At 42.7% G+C, this 26,137-nt stretch overlaps 1 protein-coding gene across 1 annotated transcript in view; it reads right to left on the bottom strand.

Moving 5' to 3' along the window:
• ARHGAP10 (Rho GTPase activating protein 10) overlaps positions 1–26,137 on the bottom strand; it is a 294,968-nt gene that overhangs the window by 191,136 nt on the left and 77,695 nt on the right. The window contains exons 2-3 of the mRNA XM_025384845.1: positions 14,727–14,822; positions 14,592–14,653 (exon numbers count right to left, since the gene is read on the bottom strand). Coding sequence (XP_025240630.1) covers positions 14,592–14,653; positions 14,727–14,822 — 158 coding nt within the window. The remainder of the gene's footprint in view (positions 1–14,591; positions 14,654–14,726; positions 14,823–26,137) is intronic.

Below are 26,137 nucleotides of genomic sequence, written 5' to 3'. Positions count from 1 at the left end.
ATCCAGACTAATAAAGGATTAATATTTTTAAGAATTTCAGAACCTTATAAACAATCTTGCCAAAATGCTTTCGTACTATCTTTTCTCTGTACTCCTAACACAAGAGTTCCCCTAATTAAACCAACTCATTATCAATTGATTACATCACTCTCTCTCCACACTCACCCTTTGGTACCTCTTTCTTCACCTATCCAGCCTCCCCGTCCTATACCTTCCCCATCAATCTAGGCTCAAGTTTTAATAGAAAGATTAAGATGGCCAGTAAACTTCCCCCACTTTAATACCTGACATAAGAGAAAGTACAAGAGTCAAAAGACCAATGTTGACAAAAAGTGAAAAAGTTTCACAATCAATTTTGCTATAACAGCCCTTCAGCAGGGAAAAATAGGAGGCCAACATGTTTTCATTTTGGCTCTGCCCTAACTAGTCCTATTTTTAGATCACAGAAAATAACAATTTCCTTTTGTTACCTGAATATTCTCAACTATAAGGCAGGAATAATACTTTTTCCCTACCTAAAACAATTAAAAAAAAAAAAAAAGGCACATCATACTTGAAGCAATTTTAACTTCCCAACAAATCCCATTATGATATTTTCTTTTCAAGCACAGCTCAAGTTAATCTAATTTTCCCAGTAGAGAAAATAATGTAAAAATGAAATTCAATTTTATAATGGTAATAGCTCAAACTCATTAGCTAAGTACTAGCTAACTTAGTACTTAGATTTAATGAACCCATGCGCAAAGCTCTAACTGGGACATAGGTGCTCAGGTGCTATAAATTAATTCCACAGGTTTTAAACTTGAAAATCAGGAGCCAATTAATAGGAAATGGCTGTTGAATGCCTGATTCAGACTAAAGAAGACTCGCATAATGAGCTACAAACTATATATCCCAAATTGACTAGTTCCATTATCACACTTCTGCTTTCATACAGATAATCCAAGAATAAAATGTCCCCAGTAAGAATTTCATCAACTTTCAATCCTGAACTGTGAAAAACTTGAAACCTAGTCCTATTAAATAAGAGGATTAAGGCTGAAATTCTAACAACTTCTGGTCTCTGATTTAATTCCCTGAATATCTTCCTATGAGCTGGCTCTCTCAAAAAAAAAAAAAAAAAAAAAAAAAAAAAAAATTAGGTCAACATATCACCAAAGTCTACGATTCTCTTAGTGTCTATGTTCTATGAACAAGTATGTTAGAGTGTGTTTGCCTCCCACAAAAGAAAAGCTAGAATCCATTCTGAAGGACATTGACTGAAAAAAGAAAGCAGAAATTTTATTCAGATTATTTAAATCAAACACAATCTACCTGTAAAGATTTGTTTTTAAGTATGCTTAGGAAAAAACAAGAATCATAAAACAAAAGCTACTGAGCATTTAAGGAATGAGTCTGCCTAATAAGGACATGCAGATACTGAAACTTGATCTTCCTTCCCTCTGTGCATAGGGACAGTAAGAACCTCGCTTCAATATTTTAAACAAAATAAATACTTGGGAAGAATATTATGAGAGGAAATAAAAATCGCATAGAAATGAAAGTTTCATGAGGCAGAATTTTGATTTTTTTTAGTTTTACATAAGAGAACATTTTAGTTTCTGAAGTGAATGGTATGACTCAGTGGCACAGTCAGAAATGGAACCTCGTGCATACTAAGGCAATAAACTGTTGAACCAAGAAAATTAAATAGGCCAGGTGCAGTGGCTCATTCCTGTAGTCCCAGCACTTTGGGAGGCCGTGGCAGGCAGATCACCTGAGGTCAGGAGCTCAAGACCAGCCTGGCCAAAATGATGAAACCCTGTCTCTACTAAAAATACAAAATTTAGCCAGGCATGATGGCACATGCCTGTAACCCCAGCTACTCAGGGAGACTGAGGCAGGAAAATCTCTGGAACCCAGGAGGCAGAGGTTGCAGTGAGCCAAGATCCTGCCACTGCACTCCAGCCTGGGCAACAGAGCAAGACTTAAGAAAAGGAAAAGGAAAAAGAAAAAGGAAAAGGAAAAAAAAAAATTGAGAGAAGAAAAGAAACATTCAGAAAAGAAAGGCTTTGATCAATGACAAAAGCTTTTCTTTCCAGCCCATCTGTGATGCCCAGGGTAAGAGAAAAAGGTGGCAGTCAACAGTAAAAAAAGGAGGGGTGCGGGGTTGAGAGACTCTTGGGAACTCATTCTCTACCAGGTGGCCACTAGCTGAGCACTCTGGACAAGGGTTTCCTCATTGTATCCTCAGTTGTAAGAACACGGTAGCTCATAGTAGGCAATCAAAATGTTTGTTTGTAAATGAAGTGGGATTCTCCTATAAATTTAGATAATTTAAAGAACAGCATTTCTACACAAAAGCAACATTTTCTGCTTATAGTGATAAAAGGAACCGATGAATGACAATGCTAAGTACCCTGAATCTTTTGTTCAAAACAGTTCATTTTTGTTAGTCCAGGTCCTCTACGAAGCAGACACCAAGACAGGATGAGACATACAAGAAATTTACTAGGGGAAACATCTGTGAGAGAAAATGGGGAAGGGGCCAGGGAAGACTGGAGGGGCCGTCAGACAGTGATACAGGTCTGACCCAGGGGAAGGAGACAGGGAAGGAAAGCATGGGTGTGGGTGGGGGTGGGGGTGTGTGGGTGTGTGTGTGTGTTAGGCTGCAGTGCTGTTCTGGGGAAAGTCTGACAACGCTGCCATTAGAAGGCTTGGGACATTCAAACAAGTTGAAACTTAATCCCCAATCTGGCATTATTGAGAGGTGGGGCCTTAAAACATGAATGGATTCATCCACTGATGAATTAATGGGTTAATGAATTTTATTAATTTTTTTGAGATGGGGTCTCTCACTCTGTCACCCAGACTCGAGAGCAGTGGCACAAAAATGGCTGTCTGCAGCCTCAACCTCCCAGGCTCAAGCGATCCTCCTACCTCAATCTCCCAAGTAGCTGGGCCTACAGGTGCGCGCCACCACCACACCTGGCTTCCCCCTGCCCCCGCAGAAACAGGGTCTCATTATGTTGCCCAGACTGGTCTTCAATTCCTGGGCTCAAGCAATCCTCGTGCCTCACCTCCCAAAGTGCTGGGATTACAGGTGTAAGCCACCATTCCCAGCCTAATGAGTTAATGGATTAATGGGTTATCACAGGAGTGGACTGGTGGCTTTACAGAAAGAAAAACAAAGAGAGACCTGAGTCTCCCAACCTTGGACTTCTCAGCTTCCATAACTGTAAGAAACAAATTCCTTTTATTTACCTAGTTTCAGGTATTATGTTATAAGCAACAGAAAACAGACAGACAGGCAGAACGTGGGAGGCGTGGCTTTCACACTAACACCCACAGAGCGGCTGGGCCTGATGATAGTCAATGTCACTCCTCCTCCCTCTATCTGACAGGTGCCCATGGCTGCCACAGCTTCGAGACCATATTTTCCCACTACACTGGCATTTTCTTGAATCTCTAACACAATTTCCACCATCAACTTAATATATATATCATTGAATCTAATCACCAACTGTAAAACACTCCATTATTTTATATCCTACCATAAAAAAATCCTGCTAATCTTGAAATAATAGCATAACACTTAGCACTTTTATATATACTGAAAAAGCTCTTTGAAAGGTATGTTTTCATCATGTGTCCCTCTTGTGCATAAAGAAGTAAGCAAACTACATTTGTTATTTCCAAAACTTCTTCAGAGTCCAACTCTTCTGAATGACTTTTCATCTCAGTCATCAAAATCTCGTTTTCCCCACATGTATTAGTCTGTTTTCACACTACTGTGAAGTTACTACTTGAGACTGGGTAATTTATAAACAAAAGAGGTGTGATTGACTCACAGTTCCACATGGCTGCAGAGGCCTCAGGAAACTTACAATCATGGCACAAGGTGAAAGGGAAGCAGGGCACATCTTACATGGTGGCAGGAGAGAAACCAAGTTCAGTGGAAAATGCCACTTTTAAACTATTAGCTCTCATGAGAACTCCCTTACAATAACAAGAACAGCATGGGGAAAACCGCCCCCATGACCCAGTCACCTCCTACCAGGTCCCCCCCTCAACACACAGGGATTACAATTCAAGGTGAGATTTGGGTGGGGACACAGAGCCAAACTGTATCACCACATATATTTTCCTCTGTGCAACTGAGAACACTGGAGATGCATTATTTCTTCAAGGGGTGCTCTTAAGGAGCTCCATTCTTGTATTCAGGATTTTCTTCCAAGATGATGGCAGGTACCCACTCTTTGGATACTGATACCAGCACTTCCTTGACCTAAGCAGGTCTCAATGGAAGGTTTTCAAAACAACCACCAGGATTCATTTTTCTGCCTTAAGTGGTCTGTGGACTGAAATACTGAGGAGCTACATTTGTCCAAAGAGTAAAAGAGAAGTAACCTCATGTCCCTTTCATGACTGCTGCCTGGTGGACAGCAACTATAAGATACATAACCATTTCACTAATGTTCAAAGGTGGAAGGAAAAATATTATGTCTTACGAAGAGAAAAGGCCAAAGCATAATGTCTTTAGGATACCAGAAGATGTGAAAGAGTCTACTTTCATCTCTGTCACGAACTTATTTAGTGATGTAAATCAAGTAACTCCACCCTTCACAATTGGTTTTTTTTTTTTTTTTTTTTTGAGACGGAGTCTTGTTCTGTTGCCCAGGTTGGAGTGCAGTGGTGTGATCTCAGCAGCTCACTGCAACCTCCAACTCCTGGGTTCAAGGAATTCTCCTGCCTCAGCCTCCTGAGTAGCTAGGATTACAGGTCCCGCGACCACAATCGGCTGATTTTTGTATTTTTAGTAGAGACAGGGTTTCACCATGTTGGTCAGGATGGTCTTGAACTCCTGACCTCAAGATCCACCCGCCTCAGCCTCCCCAAAGTGCTGGGATTACAGGCGTGAGCTACCGCGCCCAGACTCCTCTTTTTTAAAAAATAAAATTAAGTGGTCAAATATAAGTTTCCCTAACTTCTTTGTTTTCAGAGCCAAGGCTACACCATCTAGTATTTTCATGACATGGTCTAGAGACTGATCATAGGTACCTTGGCTCATCCCAAAATATTTTCCTAGTGAAACAGTAGACTCAGCTGCACACATTCCCAATAATGGAATCACTCCCCTGGATTAGACAATTAAATGAATGGGCTAGTTAGATTCTAGGGTCCCTTGCGTGTGTGTGGGTGAGTGGGTGTGTGTATGTTGGGGCAGTCAGGGGGAAGAAGAGTACAGAGTTGGCTGATTCCTCAGAAGCACAGAATACACCCTAAGGATAAGAAATTCAGGAAATGTAAGTTTCAACAGGGAAGTAGCATCTGATGATGACAAGGCTGGAAGGCCACAGATGATAATGAGTCACCAACAGAGAGGACACTGAGTCACAGGGCAAGGACTTGCAGGGAAAGGGGTCCAAGAAGGAGACAGGCCTCCTGCCTAAGACAATCTTCACTCATTTTAGAATTTTGATTTGAGTTATTCCTGACTGTAATCTCTATAGGATTCTCAGTCAGTAAATTAAACTCTCAAAAGGTACATTCCTGAAGAACAGGCTTTACAAAGACATCCCTATCCGACTAAATAATAGGCTTATGGGAAAAAGAGAATTGTAAGAAAAAGCAAGGCTGTCCAATTGTAAAGATCAGTTCCAAGGAGGAAAAAGTCTTCATAAAATTAGGTCACTGACAACTTTTAAACCAAACTGAGAAATGTTTTCACAAATAAGTTCAAGATGAATTTCCCCCATTCTGAATGTGCCTGCCAACAGAAATCCACAGAAACTGTAAAATAAATGATTAAAACAAGCTTCACATGCCACATAAAACATTATAAGTATAATAAGATGAAACTAAAGGCATAATCTTTTTAATGGCATCTAATGCCTTAGGTACTTATCATCCTATAGGAACTCACAAGCAATATTAAATACAAAGTAAGTAACACTAAAAATCCTACTAAACTTATTCCATTAACACAAACCAGCTATAGTCTCAAATCCTTTGGAAATGAGAAGTGAAAGCTTATGCTTTCGATCACTATTTTAGCCTCCTGACACGGACACAGTCATCACAAAACAATTTAGAGCGTTTCCAATTTCCAGACAGTCTAGCCCTAAGGAAAGGATTGCCAGCCAAGATTTCACTAGCACCCCAAGCCAGCAGCTGATTTCAGCCTGCTTAAGAATCACCTGGAGAGTTTCATGAAAGACCAGCTGACAGAACTCATCCCAGGATTTCTGACTCAGTAGTTCTGGGGTGGGCCTGAGAATGTGCATTTCTAGTACGTTCCTAAAGTGATGCTGGACCAGGGACCATACTTTGACAAGAGCTCTAGGGCATACTAAAGAAAGAATAGCATATTTTCTCCTAATACATGGAATGCATTTAACTCATTTTAACCAATATATATTCTTTTAGTAATACTCTGAAACACTTTTAAAAAAATATTTAGGTAAGTGCAAAAGTTAATTGTGGTTTCAACCGTGTGCGGTGGCTCAGGTCTGTAATCCCGACACTTCGGGAGACCAAGTCGGGTAGATCACGTGAGGTCAGGAGTTCAAGACCAGCCTGACCAACATGGTGAAACCTCGTCTCTACAAAAAATACAAAAATTAGGCGGGTGTGGTGGCAAGTGCCTGTACTCCCAGCTGCTCAAGAGGCTGAAGCAGGATAATCGCTTGAACATGAGAGGCAGAGGTTGCAGTGAGTCAAGATCCCATCACTGCACTTCAGCCTGGGAGACAGAGCCAGGCTCCCAAAAAAAAAAAAAAAGGAATTGTGGTTTTGACCATTTTTTTAAAAAATGGCAAAAACCGCAATTACTTTTGTACCAACCCAATTAATAGTTCGGAACAGAAATCCATGTCAGAAGTCCAAGAAGTTATGGAAGAGATTTGAGAGCATGAAAGGATGATGAGAAGCGGGTCTACTGAAGCAGAGGCCAGGGCTGACAGAGCAGGCATCACATCTTGCCTGTGACCAACCATCTGAACTACTAACAAAAGTCTTTGGTAGGCAGCAGCTTAGTACCTTCCCTATGGGGGCAAAAGCTTAGGGCAGGTCACCCAGGAAGTGTTCCCTGGCCTGGTATTTTCACAAAGGTCAAGTGTGTGGTAGAGGAAAGCAACAGAGAAAAGGGTCTCCAAAGCCTGAAGAGTCTGCATAGGCAAAGGGCCTTCCTGCCCAAATGGGGAAAGGGGTGCGGCCGTGGACAAGATACTTCCGCACATCTGCTTAGCAGCCCAGTCTGCCCCCAGCACCCCTGGGATGAGAGAGGTGGAACAGCTCCATCTCAGGCACCTTTTGTGCATCATCGGGCAAGCTCCGCCTTCTCTCTCCTGGCACTCCTGCTTCCCCGCAAGCTTTCGTGAACCTCTGGGCCTCGACCAATTGCCCTTATTTGCCAGAATCCTGAGAAACTGAGCAACCATTTTAGGCAAGGGATGAAACTCAATGATCTGATAAAAGAATACATGTAAAGAAGTAAACGCAATATGAAGGGCTTTTAAAAGAACAACATAAACTACAGCACTATTTTAAAAGTCCTTAGATTCCTGGACAGCTGCCCACCTCAGATAAGTACAACATGTCCTGCCATGCCAGAGAGAACATCTCTGGAATTCTGGCAGCAACACACCACAACAGCCCTTTCCTCTGAGAACACGCACAGAAGTGAGTACAGCAGTTGCAGCCACTCACTGTATCAGATCCGGCTCCCCAGGTTGAGTTCTTCACCTCCACAGTCAAGGGTGGCAACATTATCAGCAAAAACTACCCACTCAAAAACACTGTCCTGGCCAGGTGCGGTGGCTCACATCTGTAATCCCAGCACTTTCGGAAATAGAGGCCGGTGGATCACCTGAGGTCAGGAGTTTAAGACCAGCCTTCCCAACATGGCAAAACCTCATGTCTACTAAAAATACAACAAATTGGCTGGGCGCGGTGGCTCACGCCTGTAATCCCAGCACTATTGGGGGGCCAAGGCAGAAAGATCACAAGGTCAGGAGATCGAGACCAACCTGGCTAACATGGTGAAACCCTGTCTCTACTAAAAATACAAAAAATTGGCCGGACGTAGTGGCACGTGCATGTAGTCCCAGCTACTCAGGAGGCTGAGGAGGAATCACTTGAACCTGGGAGGCGGAGGGTGCAGTGAGCTGAGATCCAGCCTGGGTGACAGAGCAAGACTCTATCTCAAAAAATATATATATATAAAATACAAAAAATTAGCTAGGCATGGTGGCAGGCGCCTGTAATCCCAGCTACTCGGGAGGCTGAGGCAGGAGAATCACTTGAACCTAGGAGCCAGAGGTTGCAGTGAGCCGAGATCACGCCACTGTACTCCAGCCTCGGCAATAAGAACGAAACTCCATCTCCAAAAAAAAAAAAAAAAAAACACTGTCCTGAAAAAGCCAATCTGACTTTTTAAAGGGTGAGGCGTGTATATTCATAGAAATTAGACTTCTTTGAGGGTGGAGGGAAACACTGACTTTTTTTTCTTAGACTGGCAATTGCTCTACTTCTCTCTCCAACAATTCATTTTAGTAGGAACAAAGCTGGACATTGTCGGGGGAGAAGGAAGGGGCTATGCAAACATAGCCTTCCCTGTTTTTGAAATTTCAACAGTTTTCCCTCAAGGAGGAAATTAGACATAGCTAAGAGTCATCCTTCAACTCAGCCCAGATATCACCTCTCCAAGATGCCTTCCCTGAATTCCTCAATCACTTGATTACTACGAAGCATGTTGGAAATTACATGCCTTCTTTCAGCCATCTCCTCTAATGGATGACTCACTACTGAAGGGCAGGCCTTATGTCTTTATCTTTATAGCATGTGGCACAGTGCTTGGCATGTGGCAGGCACACACTGTTTGTTGAACCGTATACCTAATACAGCCTATTTAGCTATAGAGATGAGGCGTATGAACATATGTATGAACTGGTGGCTCAAAACCAACAGGGATTGCTGAGCATCCACATAGATGACTTTATCCCTTAAACCTGAAGTCCCATCTTACCCTTAAGATTCAGAAAGTTTTTAAAAATATTTGGCATTACTGTTTGCCTTCTAAAATACAGATATAGTTTTAACATTTTAATGACTCAGTCTTAATTATGAATCTCCAATTATTAATATTATGCTGCACCTTTATTCAATTTAGGATTTCAGAAAATACTAAACTAATTGCCTTTAAAGATTAAGGGGACTGGGTGCGGTGGCTCATGCCTATAATCCCAGCACTTTGGGAGGCTGAGGCAGGCAGATCACAAGGTGAAGAAATCGAGACCATCCTGGCCAACATGGTAAAACCCCATCTCTACTGAAAATAAAAATGAGCTGGGCTTGGTGGTGCACACCTGTAGTCCCAGCTACTCGGGAGGCTGAGGCAGGAAAATCACTTGAACCGGGGAGGCGGAGGTTGCAGTGAGCCGAGATCGCACCACTGCACTCAGGCCTGGTGACACAGCAAGACTCGTCTCAAGAAAAAAAAAAAAATTAAGTGACCACTATTAAATCCTGGGAACCACTTTCAGACTATTTCTACCTCCATTTTATAGTCATTTTGCATTCCTTTCTTCATCTGTGGCTTTTAACATGCTGATGGTTTGTAAAACTTTTAAGTTAAAACAATTTTTTAAGTAAAACAAGAGTCTTTCAAAGTTCTCAGAATGTACTGGCAACCATTTTAGCTGCTTAAAGACATTCCTTTTCTCCTTGTACCAGTGTCGGAGGTATGGGCTTGCTAAACTATACAAAGGCCCTCTGCTGTGTCTCCACCCCATGAACCCTTTCCTAACAACCACAAGCTTAGGGGCTGCCCACTCCATGTGAGTCACATTATCTTTGCTGGCGTACTTTGTATATTGTTTTCTTTTCCCATTCCTTGTCTTGGGAAGCACTTAGTGTAGGCTATTTTAATTAGCTCTTTCCCACTTATTCTCCAGTATCACACTGGAAATTTCTTAAGGCAAGTATCTATTCTGACCCAAAAGTTTCAGGTAAATGTTTAGTAATGCATCAGTTATGTTTTAGGACGTATTCAAAGGTATTTAAATAAACAAAGGTAGCCACAGTGATTCCACTTAAAAAAAAGTGATCAGTGACTATCAAGATGAGAAGTACCTAAATAATGTCAATATGGGTTAAGTGTCCAACTTTTCAACTTTTACTAATTTCATTATTCCAACTCACTGATAACTTAGGAAAGTACTATTTTAAAGGTTTCTGAGGCAAATATAAAAGGATCAGGAATTCTTGTAAAGGGGAAAAAAAGCAGATGGGGAGAAGGGCCTATAAAGTGACTTGGAAATGTATCAATTAAATGTAATATGTTCGGATTCAGATTCAAACAGACCAACTGTTATTGGGGAAGGGAAAGACAGAATTTGAATGAGTATCAGGAAAACTTGAATATGACCTAATTTTTCATAAAATTAAGAAATTGCTGATTGTGATAAAGACACTGTGTTTTTTTAAGTGTCCGCTTTTTGAGATATATACTGAAGTATTTGTGAATGAAACTGGGCTTTCTGTCAAAATAATGGGGATAGCAGGGGGCCAGGGGGAGTAAGGATCACAGGAGAAATGAGACTGGTCTGAGGCTGGGTGTTGAGTCCATGTAGTTTCATTGTATATTTCTCTCAACTTTGGTACATGTTTGAAATTTTCCAAGCTAAAAAGGAAGAAAGCATTAGGAGGTGTCCTGTTAATTCCGTGGTTGGCCGTGGCTACCACCCATCCCAGCTTTGGACAGCGTCCTGCTTTCCAGCAGGTGTTTCTGTTCCCACAATGGGTTGTGTGTGACACACCACAGCACTCCTCTCTAAGGTTCATGGCCTTATACAGACACCACCCTATTCTCATTCCTACCCTGCACGGGAACCCAACCTCATCTAACACAGAGACTCTATCAACCTCCATCACAGCTGGAGATTAAACCAGTCAGTTGGCTAACAACAGCTCTGCAAACCATGCTGTCTACTCCACACAGCCTGGAGCCAATACCATGTTCCCGTTTTTGGACCTCATCACTCCATTTCAAGGAACCTAAAACAGAAACAGAATACTGAGCCTGACAGTGGTCACACACTATTTCTGCAGAGCTAAAATCCAGCACCACTCTGCTCGGAACTCTTCCTCCAGACACCAGGATGATGCCCTTTGTGCAGTACCCTACTGAAAAGGTAGTCAGCACCTCACCACTCCAGATATGCTGTGGCCCCGCCCCACCTGGCTCCTTGCCCTGTACTGTTTTGTAGCATTTTTCACTGCCTGCCAATGGATTACAGGTTTATTTCTACTTCACTACCCCTGCCTAGAATCGAACCTCCATGAAGACAGGGACTTTTGCTTTCTTTGCCCTTACCTATGTCCTGAGTTTCTCAACAGCAACTGGAACATAAAAAGAGATCAATAGGTATGTGCTAAATGTTCAGGATGCCAGGAAAGTACAACTGTCAAAGAGGGTTAAGAACGAAAAATTGACACTCTTAACGTAAACTAAAAACACGTACCTCACCAGCCCACACATCTACTCCATGTACTAGAAAGGTGACATCACGACGCTATTTTTATTCACCATTTTATTTAGTCTTTCCTAAATAGCTGAAAAATTGATGACTACAGGATCACATGAATAATGATTGAATCTGTCAGTGTATGCCAGAAAAACCTCATGGGACCACGGGTCTTCACATACCCTCTACAGTATCTACATTCTATACACACAAATTACCTCAAAATTTAGGAATGAGTGCAAATTACATTACGGCTTTTGAGGACATATGCCTTTGTCACTTTTTTTTTTTCCTTGAGATGGAGTCTTGCTCTGTTGCCCAGGATGGAGTGCAGTGGCGCGATCTCAGCTCACTGCAACCTCCGCCTCCCGGGTTCAAGTGATTCTCCTGCCTCAGTCTCCCGAGTAGCTGGGATTACAGGTGCCCACCACCATGCCCAGCTAATTTTTGTAATTTTAGTAGAGACAGGGTTTCACCAGGTTGGCCAGGCTGGTCTCAAACTTCTGACCTCAGGTGATCCACCCACCCCAGCCTCCCAAAGTGCTGGGATTACAGGCATCAGCCACCATGCCTGGCCCTCTGTCACTTTTTAAATCCAAATCAGTGTCTTCCTGCAGCCTTACCCAACATAAACACCCACCAGCCACCACCCAGGAAATTAGAGTGACACCTATGAAGCCAGTTGCAGTGACAGGGAGGGTAGTTCAGAGTGCCAGCTTCTTAACACAAACCAGCTCTACCTCCTAGATGCCATGTAATCTAGGGCAAGGCAAAGTGCCTCAGTTTCCTCATCCGTTAAATGGGGAACAATAGCAGAATCTATCTCATAGGGTTGATGTGAGAATTCAGTGACTTTGTATTAGGTAAATAGCTTAGAACAGCTCCTGGCTGATATGGTTTGGCTCTGTCCCCTCACCCAAATCTTACCTGAAAGTGTAAACTCCATAATCCCCACATGTCAAAGGCAGGACCAGGTAGAGGTAACTTGTGGTTTCCCTCATGCTGTTCTCATGATAGTGAGTTCCTGTGAGATCTGATGGTTCTATAAGCATCTGGCATTTCCCGCGCCTGCACTCAGCCCATCCTGCCGCCTTGTGAAGAAGGTGCCTGCTTCTCCTTTGCCTTCCGCCATGATTCTAAGTTTCCCGAGGCCTCCCCAGCAATGCAGCACTGTGAGTCAATTAAAACTCTTTCCTTTATAAATTACCCAGTCTCAGGTATTTCTTCATAGCAGTGTAAGAACAGACTAATACACTGGCACGCAGTCAAGGTAAACCAACTTAGCTAATATGTCCAGTATTATTTCTACCACATCTAAACCCACTCACACACACACACACTGTAACATAATTCTAGACAGTACTTATTTTCAAGAATATAGAAAAAAGAATCTGTTTTTTTTGTTGTTGTTGTTTTTTTTTTTTTTTTTTTTGAGACAGAGTCCGACTCTGTTGCTAAGGTTGGAGTGCAGTGGTGTACTCTTGGCTCACTGCAACCTCCACCTCCCAGGTTCAAGTGATTCTCCTGCCTCAGCCTCCCAAGTAGCTGGGATTACAGGTGCATGCCACCACACCCAGCTAATTTTTTGTATTTTTAGTAGAGACGGGGTCTCACCAAGTTGGCCAGACTGGTCTCGAACTCCTAACCTCAGGTGATCCGCCCACCTTGGCCTGCTGGGATTACAGGCATGGGCCACCTCGCCCAGCCTGAATCTGTATTTTTTTTAAGCCTGAAATAAATGGTGACAATAGATAGTGTGTCATAACCTAGTAGCAATTCTGCTGTAAATCTGGTTTAATTAAAGAATATCATTAGGAAGGTAATGTAAGCTTTTCAGAAAAGCAGGCAATTATTCAGTAACTCCCAAATTTACATCTGAGTGCGTGTTAATTGAGATCATACACTTAAGGCACTCAGCACAGCACTGCATATGAAGAGCACTCCATGGGGGACAGTTTTTGTTTTGTTTTGTTTTGAGACAGGGTCTTGTTCTGTCACCCAGGCTGGAGGGCAGTGGCACAATCTCAGCTCACTGCAACCTCAGCCTCCTGGGCTCAAGTGATCCTTCCACCTCAGCCTCCTGAGTAGCTGGGACCACGGGCATAGGCCACCACATCTGGCTAGTTTTTTTTGGGTTTTTTTTGTTTTGTTTTTGAGACGGGGTTTCATTCTTGTTGCCCAGGCTAGAGTGCAATGGTGCGATCTTGGCTCACCACAACATCTACCTGCTGGGTTCAAGGTTCTCCTGCATCAGCCTCCCGAGTAGCTGGGATTACAGGCACGTGCCACAACGCCCAGCTAATTTTGTATTTTTTTAGTAGATACGGGGTTTCTCTATGTTGGTCAGGCTGGTCTCAAACTCCCGACCTCAGGTGATCTGCCCACAGCAGCCTCCCAAAGTGCTGGGATTGCAGGCATGAGTCACTGCACCCAGCCTAGTTTTTGTATTTTTGTAGAGATGGGGTTTTACCATGTTGGCCAGGCTGGTGTCAAACTCCTGAGCTTGTGCAATCCACCCACCCAGTCTCTCAAAGGGCTGGAATTACAGGCATGACCCACCACGCCTGGCCAAGGGTAGTTCTTCTTATTCTTGTTATGATCATGAATCTTGATGCAAAGTGGGATCTCAAAGACCTCTAAGGCCCAGGTTCTCTCCCTTTCCACGCAGCCTAGAAATCTACAGGGGTATGAGTCAGGAGCTAACATCGCCCAGCTGTCCTCTGCTTCTACGTAAGCTTTTCTGCTTTTATTCCCCTAATATATTAAGCTTCTGCATGAGAGTCTACATAACTGAAAGTGCTCTGCTGCAACAAAAAGCTAGAAAGCAGTGATGTAGTCCCACTGTCCACTCTACAGATGCAAAAGCAAGGCCTTGGTGGAGGTCCTGCAGCTTCTCCAAGTTCTGACCGTGGTCAGTCCCCTCATGGAACTAGAAATCAGGGCTCCTGAAACCTCATCTTTCCATTACAATGCACTACTGTACTCAGAGATAAATGCATCACAACTTCTACCAGAACCAGCTTCCAAAACCAGATTTTTCCCCCTTGAAATCTGACTTATTAATTTACACCCCTCTCAACTCACCATAATTTCTCTCTGTTCCTCCAGATTCTTCAAAAAATTTGAAAATTCACGTAAGGAAGCATCTGTAACAAGAAAGGAATGATTATCTGGTGGCCATGGCAAAGGAAAACAAACCAAAATCTCATGTTTATTTACCTATGCATCGTTCATCATCTGTCACAGCATCACCGATAAACTCAAACTTAAAGTCTCTGAGTGAATGAGCAAATTTCCGCTGGGCCACTGACAAACCTAGGAAGAAAAGTATAACGATGACTTGGGTTATTGTTTTAAGTCAAGCCATAAAAGAAATGTATTCCTCCTAAAGTTGGTAAAGCTGTAGAGCTGTCCTCCACTCGATCTATGAGAAGGCATGACCCAACTCCCTTGCCAAATGGCCCACCATCTTCAACCTGGCACGCTCCGGGTAGCCTTTGCCTTCTAGTCTATACCCTGCCACAGAACAGACGCTGGAGAAATGTTTATTCCCTCCCCCACCTTCTTATTCCTCAGATCTGATTCTTTCACATTGTTCCCTAAAGTATTCTCCCTTTCTCTGCTCACTCCAGTCAGGACGTGCCCAATTCTAAAGTTCAGGCTGTGATTAGGAACACACACACCTGAGAGTGGCTTGATGCGATCTGGATGCCTGCCATGGTTTCAAACATAAGGATCTCAAAAGCCCAAGGTCAGCCAACCAGCTGCTCTTAACCGATTGCCAAATAACCACTCCAGTCAGACAAACCCAGAAGATTCAAAAAGAATGTTCATAGAAAACAGCATCAGGGAGGTAACTGAAGGCCAAGAAGAAATGGTAGGAACAATTAACTCTGCAAAAGACCTACAGAGGTCCTCATCTTAATTGGAGATTAACAGAAGAGTGGAAAACTACTTCTAAAATAGGCTAACATTTATTTTACAGGCCTTGCACCATGCTAGGTGATATGCATATTTCATTTCATTCAAAAATTCTCAAGAGATATATAAAGATTATTATACCATTTTATAAAGAGGCCAAACCTCAAAGATGTTGAGTAATCTGCGTAAGGTTGGCACAGCTACAAACAATAGCAGCAAAGGCTTAACTATTCTTCAGAACCACTGGTCCAAAGGCCACAGCCTGACAAGTATACAATCCTGCCTCTGGTTTGAAGCACTTTTTAAGAAGGTGTTCACTGATTTCTGCACTTCACACAGCTCCTGTCTTCCTGTATGTCTCCTTCACACATTACTGTCATAATGAAGATGAGTCATATTATGGTAATACAATTGTTTAACAGACTATTTTTAGAGCAGTTTTAGGCTCACAGTAAAACTGAGCTGAAGATACAAAGATTCCCCAAATAGCCCCTGCTCTGCCACGTGCACAGCCTCTAACCCTTTTAACATCCCCCACTGTCAGTTGTTGAAACTTCATTTTTCCTCATGTTTATCGTGCTGTTCTCAATTTTTTAAAATAATATGTAAACACTGAAAGACCTAAATATGAAAAGGCAAAACTGTAAAATGTTGGATCATACAGGATTGTAATTTCTTACACCTAAAGTATAGAAGAAAAGCACCAAGCATAAGGCGAAATGGGATGGATTGCAAGCATGGACCAATCCTCCAGCCCTCCTTGTAGGCACATCTCAGTGCACTGACATTGCAGTTCCTCCCATGGAAACTCATCTATTTCCCACCCCTTGAACCTGGGCTAGTCTTGTAGCCAATAGAATACAGAGAAAGTGACACTGCGCCAATTCAGAGCCTCCACCTCAAGGAATGTTACACACCTCTGCTCCACTCTCCCGGAACCCTAAGTCCTCCATGAGAACAAGCCCAGGCTCGCCGGCTCACTGATGAATGACTCCTGGCTCAGTGGCCCCCTAGTTGCCGCAGCAGCCAGCCAGCCTGCAGAGGCAGAGCTTCCCTATACATGCATGAGGCCATTCAGAGGGACAGGTAACTGTCCAGTGAGTAAAGCACACACTGAAATAAATGGCCGCTCTTTTAGTCATTAGGTTTGGGGGTGATTGAAAAGATAACTGATAAAGAAAAATAAAATGTGGTTGTGTTAAAATGTAAAATATGGCCAGTGTGGTAGTTCACACCTGTAATCCAAGCACTTTGGAAGGCCAAGGTGGGCAGATCACTTGAGGCCAGGAGTTTGAGACTAGCCAGGCCAACATGGTGAAACTGAAACCCTATCTCTACTAAAATTACAAAAATTAGCTGGGCATGGTCGTGCACGCCTTTAATACCAGCTACTTGGGAGGCTGAGGCATGAGAATCACTTGAACCCAGGAAGAGAAGATTGCAGTGAGCCAAGATGGTGCCACTGCACTCCAGCCTAGGCAACAGAGGAGACCCTGTCTCCAAAAAAAGAAAAAAACAACTGGCCAAGGTAGCCCACGCCTGTAACCCCAGCACTTTGGGAGGCTGAGGCAGGCAGATCACCTGGGGTTAGGAGGTGGAGACCAGCCTGGCCAACATGGTGAAACCCCGTCTCTACTACAAATACAAAACTTAGCCAGGCGTGGTGCGGATGCCTGTAGTCCCAGCTACTCAGGAGGCTGAGGCAGGAGAATGGTGTGAACCCAGGAGGCGGAGGTTGCAGTGAGCCAAGATCATACCGCTGCACTCCAGCCTGGATGACAGAGTGAGACTGTCTCAAAATAATAAAAGTAAGTAAATAAAATAACTTAGTTCTTAATACAAACGAGGTCAACATACAATTGTTCTCTAAGATCTAGACACACTGGCTGCTCTTGGTTCACACATACCAAACTCACTCCAGTCTGAAAACCCTTAACTTTCTGTTCCCTGAGCCCACATCGTTACTGGCCCACTCCTCCAACAACACAGCTCAGCTCAGGAATCCTCCCCGCCTCAGCCTTCCTAGGATAGGGCCAGTCCTAGGCACCATGATCCTCTCCATTCTACTGCCGTCTTACTTCCTTCACAGCACTTATTCATCCAAATTTATTTAGTCAATATTTGCACATTGTTACCTATCTTCCCACGCTGGAACTTCATTTCCCTGAAGCTATCAGTCTTGTGCTTCTCTATATCCCTGAAACAGCAGCCAAAACTGGAAATAAGATGTAATAGGCTGGGCAAGGTGGCTCACGCCTATAATCCCAGCACTCTGGGAGGCCACAAAAGGCGTATCACCTGAGGTCAGGAGTTCATCTGAGGTCAGGAGTTCAAGACTAACCTGGCCAATATGGTGAAACTCCATCTCTACTAGAAATACAAAAATTAGCCAGGCGTGGTGGTGGGCACGTAATCCCAGCTACTACTTGTGCTAAGGCACAAGACTCGCTTGAACTCAGGAGGCGGAAGTTGTAGTGAGCCGAGATCACGCCACTGCACTCCAACCTTGGCTACAAGAGTGAAAGTCCATCTCAAAAGAATACAAAATAAAAAGATATAATAGGATGACTTTCTTTTTAAATTTATTTCATTTACCTATTTCTGAATATTGATAGTTTGTGGACTTATGATTTTTAGTAGTACATATTATTCTATTTTGCTTTTTGCTTTGCCAGATCGCAACAGGATCTTGTTTATATGTGTACATTTTTCACAGAATATATACGAACATATTTACATTTACTTGCCTATGTATTTTTTATATATTGCTATGAATAGACTGGCATAAACTATATATTCTTCCATTAGAGCTGTTCCATTATTTTATCCAAAATTGCTAGATCAACAGCTACAGGTTATTTTAAAGATGATGTTTCTTATGGTCAGAATAGTAGGCTCTCTGGAAAGTTAAAACTTAAATGCACCAATTTTTCCAACATTTCATGCCCAATTTCATTAGTTGAAAATGTTTGTAACAGATTAAATTGGGGCTTATTTGCATAACCAATCTGATGTATTTCCAATGGCATGCTTTACACCTGTGCTAAGAATTATAGTTATATCACTTCTTCATTTTAAAACATAAGCATTTCTGTTACTCATTTTCTCCTTCCTGGTGATCTCCTCCTAGGGTTACCAGAGTTTATTATGCAAAATTTCCACTGTTAAAAATCTGACCACACCATATTCTATTTCTTTGAATAATTATAAATGTAATTGCCTTTCCATTACTTTATGCATTTTAAATTTATTTTCCCATGCAGTTCATATTTTACAGATGTCTTCTTCCTTTCAAAACAAAAGCATAAGGCAGTTTGCTAAACTTAATGCACTTCATTAAATGTATTTTCTTTCCAATATCATTGCAAATGAAACCCAAGCAGTTTCTCACTGATTAATGTAGTTACAAAGACCAGTAACATCTCTGCCTGAGTTAGACGCAGGGTGGGGAGAATAGAGAAAACTAACCAACTTTTTTTTTTTTTTTTTTTTTAAAAGACGGAGTTTTACTCTTGTCACCCAGGCTGGAATGCAATGGGTGTGATCTCAGCTCACCGCAAACTCCGCCTCCCGGGTTCAGGTGATTCTCCTGCCTCAGCGTCCCCAAGTAGCTAGGATTACAGGTATATGCCACCATGCCCAGATAATTCTTTTATTTTTTAGTAGAGATAGGGTTTCTCCATGTTGGTCAGGCTGGTCTCGAACTCCCGACCTCAGCTGATCCTACCACCTCGGCCTCCCAAAGTACTGGGACTACAAGCGTGAGCCACCACGCCCGGCCTAACCAACTAACCCTTACTGAGTGCCTGCTCTACGCTAATTGACTTACAAATATTATTTCAATTACTCTTAATACACCAGGAGGGTAGGGGTTGGTGTTATCTTTTAAAAAAAATAGGTTCAGAGATAGTTTAGTGACTCGATCAAGTCACAGACCTCTTTACACTGCTAGTAATAAGTCCTGGAGGCAAAGGATCAACTCCCTGGTTTCTCAGACCCCCACCAATGTCCTTTCCATTACACCATTCAATCTTTCAAGAGATTTCACATTATTCTCAGGTCCTCTGCCCAGATCTCAACTGGTGTGAAACCGTCAGGCTCTCTAAAGGACCCTAGTACAGAATTGTAAGTAAATGGAAAAATCATTTATTTGTACCTCCATGCCCCCTATTCTCCTCTGCCTAATTCCTGAGTATTGTGAATTAATACTGTTCTTGAGATACCCTCAAGGCTGTTATATATTGGTAGATAATGCCAAGTCTGACTGCACAAAAAGCACAGCTAACACAGAGGAATGAATGTGACCTGCACCCTTCAAATGAACTCGCCACTTCAGAGTCTTCCAGACTTGAATTTTTGTGTCTTGATCTGCAAGCAAATAGGAGAGACAGTGTAGGTGATCTAATTCTTCCCAGGGTTAGGAGCAGTTTGAGAGATGAGGAGTTCTATCTGAGATGTGCTGAGTTTGAGAGGTAGGATACCACATGCAGAGATCCAACCACAGTTTGAATTCAGGTGTGGAGTGCCTCCAGATTCTGGCCTGAACTGCCACTGCTTGTCCTTGATTCTACAAATAAGAAAATTATTTCTTATAGCAGAGCCACCTATTTATCAACAATTTTTAGTTAAGACCATGAGATATTAGACAGACAGACACTCTGCTGTCTGGAGGTGGGGAGCATCTCTGGGTCACCCTACCTTGACTGCCCATCTAGGCAGCACTGTCAGTGCATGATAATCCCTGAAGTTACAAGCCTGAGCCCTGGTCATGAAGTTGTCACTACTAACTCCTACAACTTCTCATCCCACCAGTGAAAGCACTCATGGAGATGCTTTTAAAAATGTTGGCATGTTCTACTAATGGCTTTAAAAGAAAAAGGATATGGTCAATAAATATACTCTTGTCACTCATTATATCTGAATACAGGATTTTTTATAAATCATAATAGATTCCACAGCCCTTTTCAAAATAGACAAATTGCACCTGGAAGCTCACATTCTTTATGTAGAGTGCCAAATAATTAGATTATCAACTACACAAAGGTCTGCTGAGGGAGCTGCCCCCGACTCCGCACATCAAAACATGCACCAAAATTCTTCCATGTTTTATCTAAAGGGTACAGACTCTAAAAACTTAGTATCTTTCGTGCCAGGGAAATAATGTTGACATTAATCCAAGAAACTTGAAGTGAAATGAAATTCCTCTAGCACTGCAGACTGCCTTCATACTTTCATGGGTTCCTGTTTTACAAAAGCAGCAGTGGTACTATATACAAACATGGCATTACAGCTTCTCCATACAGGTTAAAAAAGAAAGCAAATAACTCATTTTGTAGGTTTAAAAAAATGCTGCAAACAACCAATAAGCCCAGAATGCATCACGGGGCTAGTTTAGGCCTAAAGGCCAAATCACAGGCTGTTCTAGAAGCAGCTCATGGCCCAACATTGTCTCTGGCTCTATTCCGGTAAAGCATTCCTGGCCCTAACTCTGAGTCCAGCTTGCCTGGTGTGTCTGTGTAATGAATTCTTATCACAGAATATATAATATCTGAAGTCACTTGAATGACATGAAGTGACAAATTTATGGGGTAAAAGGAAAACCAGTGGAGCCCACAAAGGTGCATAGGCCCCAAAAGACACCCATAAACCTGGAACACAGAGCTCAAGGCCAATATGGCACATGAAGGAACAACCAAATACCAAAATAGCCAAATAATTATGAAGAATCCTCCAGGAGTGATGTGGGGACTCGAGAGAATCCGACAGGCGGCTCCACAATGGAGACCACCACCCAGCCCTCCCTAAACATTCCACAAATGCTGAGAAACAACTGGGGCTAGGCACTGTCTTAGAGAGAGTACCTGCCACATCAGGATGGGAGATGGGACAAGAATGCTGGTGACCACCTAGTCCACTCATTTTCCAACTGTCTTTGGCCACAGACTCCTCTGTTTAAAGAAAATCTTATTTACAGTAAGAACAGGAAAACCAGATAAAACAGCTGACACTTATGTATTCGTTTCCTATTGCTGTAGTAACAAATTACCACAAATGCAGTGGCTTACAACAACGCTAATTTACTATCTAACAGTTTTTGGAGGTCGGAAGTCTAAAATGGAGGAAGTCTCATGGGGCTAAAATCAAGGTGTCAGCAAGTCTATCTCACTCTGTCATCTAGACTAGCGTGCAGTGGCACTATCATAGCTCTCTGCAGCCTTGAACTCCTGGGCTCATGAGAAACTCCCACCTCAATCTCTTGAGTAGCTGGGACTACAGGCATGAAACATCACCACCAAGCCTTTTTTTTTTTTTTTTTTTAGAGATGGGGTCTCATTACGTTGCCCAGGCTGGTCTTGAACTCCTGGGGCCAAGTGATCTTCCTGCCTTGGCCCTCCAAAGTGCTGGGATTACAGGTGTGAGGCACAGCGCCCAGCCTGACCTTTGTTTCTGTCATCACATCTCTTCTGACTCTTTTAAGGACCACTGTGATTACAATGGGCCCTAAGATAATCCAAGATAACCGCCCTCCCCCGCCCCCGCCCAATCTCAGGGTCTTTAATCACATCTGAAAGTCCCTTTTGCCACGTAAAATAACATATTCACAGGTTCCAGGGATGATTAGGACAGGACATCACTGGAGGGCCACCATTCTGGCTACCACACCTTTTAACATCAGGTACTCTACCAATCACTTTACATTTGTAGATTCGGTTAACTATCACTACAACAGACAGGGACACAGACACAGGTTACCCAACTTGCCCAAGGTCATATGACTAGGAAGTAGCGGAACCCAGAGATGCGTGCGTTGAGAGCAGACTGAAGGTGGACAAGGTCGGCAGCAGGAAGGTGACACGTTAGGTGGCTCCTGTCCTCATCCAGGTGAGAGATGAGGAGAGTCCTTTAAGGATTTTCTGGTAACTGTGCCAATATCTAGTGAGACTCACAAGTCTCAACCTAATGACTGTGGGCTCTAGGTGCAAACAAATCTTTTAAGCTTCTTGGCTTTGACACCAAGGAAGCCTGGTTTATGGGTGCTGTGGTAATTAGTAGGGTGGTGGTTCCTCTGTATTATGGAAACTGTGTTTTCCCCAAATTTATATACTGAAATCCAAATCTCCAGAACCTGAGAATGTGTCCTTATTTGGAACGAGGGTCTTTACAGAAGTAATCAGTTAAAATGAGGTCACTAAGAATGGGCCCTGCTCCAATATGACTTGAGTTCTTTTAAGAAGAAATTAGGACATGAGAGACACAATATACAGATGAGAACACTATTTCAAAGCATTGTTTTTAAAGATCATGGAAGTTACATTCAATGACAAAACACAGCATTATTCAAACATGGTAGCAAATACAGTAACTTGGCAAATAAACTGGTTTCCCAAATATGCTAAAAAAGGGAATACCGAAAGAAAAACAAACCCACATGCGGCAGTAATGTCAAGACAAGTTACTTTGTTAACCACAGTATACACTTAGGGCCCAAAGCAAATATTAGTAGGGATTTAGATGTCAGGTGTTCATCTCACTTAATATGAGCTTATTCACTCCTCCGCCATTGGAGTATCACCATTTCACAGCACAAATGAGAAACTTAGTTACTAATCAAAGCCAAGAGTTACTGTGTAACTCCCTCATTTCTCTCAAATTCTTTAATATTTATTCTCCTTCAAATAAATGTAAAGCTTGTTAAAAAAAAAAAAAAAAAGATACATCCTAGCAAAGGGCTAAAACATCCTCTTTTGTGATCCAAGATAAGCCAGGATGACAAGAACTAAAAGAACCACGAGAAATGACCAATGACTTGTTGGGCATCTATCACCTGCTCAGCACAGCCCACAGTACTGTATGAATACAAAGAGGCTGAGGCTGCTGCCCTAAGGAGTCCACGCCCTAGATCTGAGAGAAATCACAACCCCGTGTTGCATAGGAACTGAGGGGTCCAGATTTGCAAATTCCACAGGAGTGCAATAGAAGACATATTCCAAAAAAAAAGAAGAAAATAAATTAGTGCTATCAGGAAAATACAGCATGGAATATGGAGACTTGAAGACAGTACTAAAAAGTGAGTTCAATTTATGTCACTGTAAACTGCAGAATAGGTATTAAGGCAATAAGAACAAAATGAGAGTAATCCTTTCGATGGGAAAGGAAAAGGACTACATATGCTATACAGCTGCTGTTAAGTTAGAAGCTTTTGAATGCAAAGCTTCAAATAATGAGAATACAATTACAAAGAGACCAGGAAAACATGTGAGCAACTTGCTGTGAGAAAGAACTCACAGTACAGCTATGTCTGGGATGTTCTCTCTGGACCTCTGCCATTAACCTAACTTGGCTTCTCTCTGTGTTTAGTTTTCTCTGTCGCGTGCAATTGTCACATCTTCTCTTCTACTTCGTATTAATTCTTGCTGTCAGACTCTGTGTTTGCTGCCTTGTCACTGCCAGGCAGGACTGTCCTCATGCCATTAGCTCATGGCACTCTTTCAATTTCGGCTCCCACGACTTTTTCCTTCTGATTTCCCAAACTAAAATTCTCAAGAGAATCAAATTGGCTTGGCTCATGTTTTTCCCATGGAAGGCCATGACAGAGATAGCTCTCTGGTGTCCCATCCCAATCAAATCAGCCACCCCAGGAAAAGGAGAAGAGGGAGGACACAGTCCTCAGAGAGCTTTCTCCCCAGCAGGGGCTGCGGGCAGAGCGGTGTCCTTCACAGGAGCTGTGAAGTAGCTAGCAGAGGCCATGAGTGACAACTCTGGTATAGGCCAGTGAGTACAAAAACATCCCTTAAAGGCCAAAATTATGTTTGAAGACTTTACTACCTTAACACACACAATTCTTTTATTTATTTATTTATTTATTTATTTTAAAGGCTCCTAAAAGCAGAAACCAATCCATGTAAAAAACTGCAACAGGCAGTACCTGAATCCATGAGATGGGCCATTTAAAAAAGGAACTGTGTTCAGCATAAAGACATTTGAACACTCATTATTAGCTAGAAAATTCTTTCACACCAGTGCTTCCAAGCAGTTTAAGTATGTGCAATAACCATCTAATATTTATTTAGCACTCCCTATGTGTCAGTCACCGCTCCAAGTGAGTACTCTGCATGTATTAGTGCATTTAATGCTCACTATACCAAATTACATGGACATTTTCACACTGTATTTTATAGACAAGCGTAAGAAGGTGCAGAGAGGTCAGATCACATTAAATGGTAAAGCCAGGCCTTGGGCCCTGGGTTCAGTTCTCAGTCTAAACCATCGCAATATGCTGCCTCGGTGCGGGGAACAAACACTGCTCAGGCCACGGTTGGGCCACAAGGCCCTTTCTTCACAATGTGCTTGTAAAATGTATGTGAATAATCAAAATATCTTGATTATGTTGAAATATTAGAAGAGAAGAAAGAAGCAGAGGTGGGGAAAGGTTTTACGGGCAGCTCCTGGGGAAGGAAGAGTCCCCAGGAAGACTGGCAGGAAACGGAGAGCCACACTGAGGAACACAAAGCCAACTGGAGGAGAGGAAGGAAGGAAAGAAAATCTGGAAACGTGGCTGTTAGAAAACGAATGTGCTGGCTGCGTAGTGAGGTCTCTGCAGTATTCCTCACAAGTTAAGGTCAAGGTAGACCCCAGAATCAACGTAACACACAGCACCCTAGAGCGCACTGACACAGGCCCGGACCTCCTGAAAACTAGCTGTGTTCAAAGCGGGAGAAGGTGTTACATAAATATGTAACCAAGTACCCCATTTTTCAAAGAGATGTTTTCTTTTTTTCATTCCCCACTTCCTACGCAGCCTTTTAGAAATGCTAAAAAATAGCTTTTTACTCCCTCCTTCACCCGCCATTCCCTACTAAGTTCATCCAAGTCCTCGAGAGTTAGTCAAGTTACAGACCAAAGCATGCCTGCTATGGAACTCTCATCCATCAGGAGGCTGCCTTGAGAGAACGGCTGAAAAACATGCCCACTGCTCTCTCCCACCTGAGGGGCTTATGGCCTCGTCACGCCCATGAAGACGCCAGCGGTCACCAGCTCAGCCGCCTCGTTGATGAGACACCAAGCTAACCCAGGTATCCCCCACCTTGCTCACACCCTCCCCTGACTTTTAAAACTGCCCACTTTCTGCTCCAAAAGCTAAGGGGTACATCTGGAGGTGGGACACCTGTGCTTCTTCCTCTAGGTTAGCTTTGGAAATGAATCACCATCTTTATATTGGAGCTCACTCTTGTTAATTGCACTCTGCAAGTGGCTAGCGACCAATCTGCAAGCAGGTTACAGATAAGACATAAATGCCAACTTGTAAAACATCAATGAAAGCAGGAGAAAAGTATGCAGTTGCACATAAAACAGTTGTTTAGAAAGTAAGCTCCCCTGCCAAAAGAAAACCTTAACCAGTGTTTAAACAAACAAACAAAGCCACTTCATATTTGTCAGTATTTTTCAAATATTCTTCACTGAGCATAAACTGCTTTTAAGTAAGTTAAAACAAAACAAAACAAAGAATGGATGGTACCCAATCATCAGGACAGTCAGGGCTGCAGGATAATGTGGCCATGCTTACAAGTCAAGACTATCATTCCTGGGCTGTTACTTGAGGAATTGCACAAGTCACACGCCTCAGGTACACCAAACTCCTTAGGGAGTAGTAAATCCCAATATACACAGTGGGTTCACACATGTTCTATACTTGTTTCAGAAGCCAATGT

This window comes from Theropithecus gelada, chromosome 5, assembly GCF_003255815.1.
Source record: "Theropithecus gelada isolate Dixy chromosome 5, Tgel_1.0, whole genome shotgun sequence".
NCBI lineage: Eukaryota > Metazoa > Chordata > Mammalia > Primates > Cercopithecidae > Theropithecus > Theropithecus gelada.
This window is presented reverse-complemented; position numbering and strand designations above follow the sequence as displayed.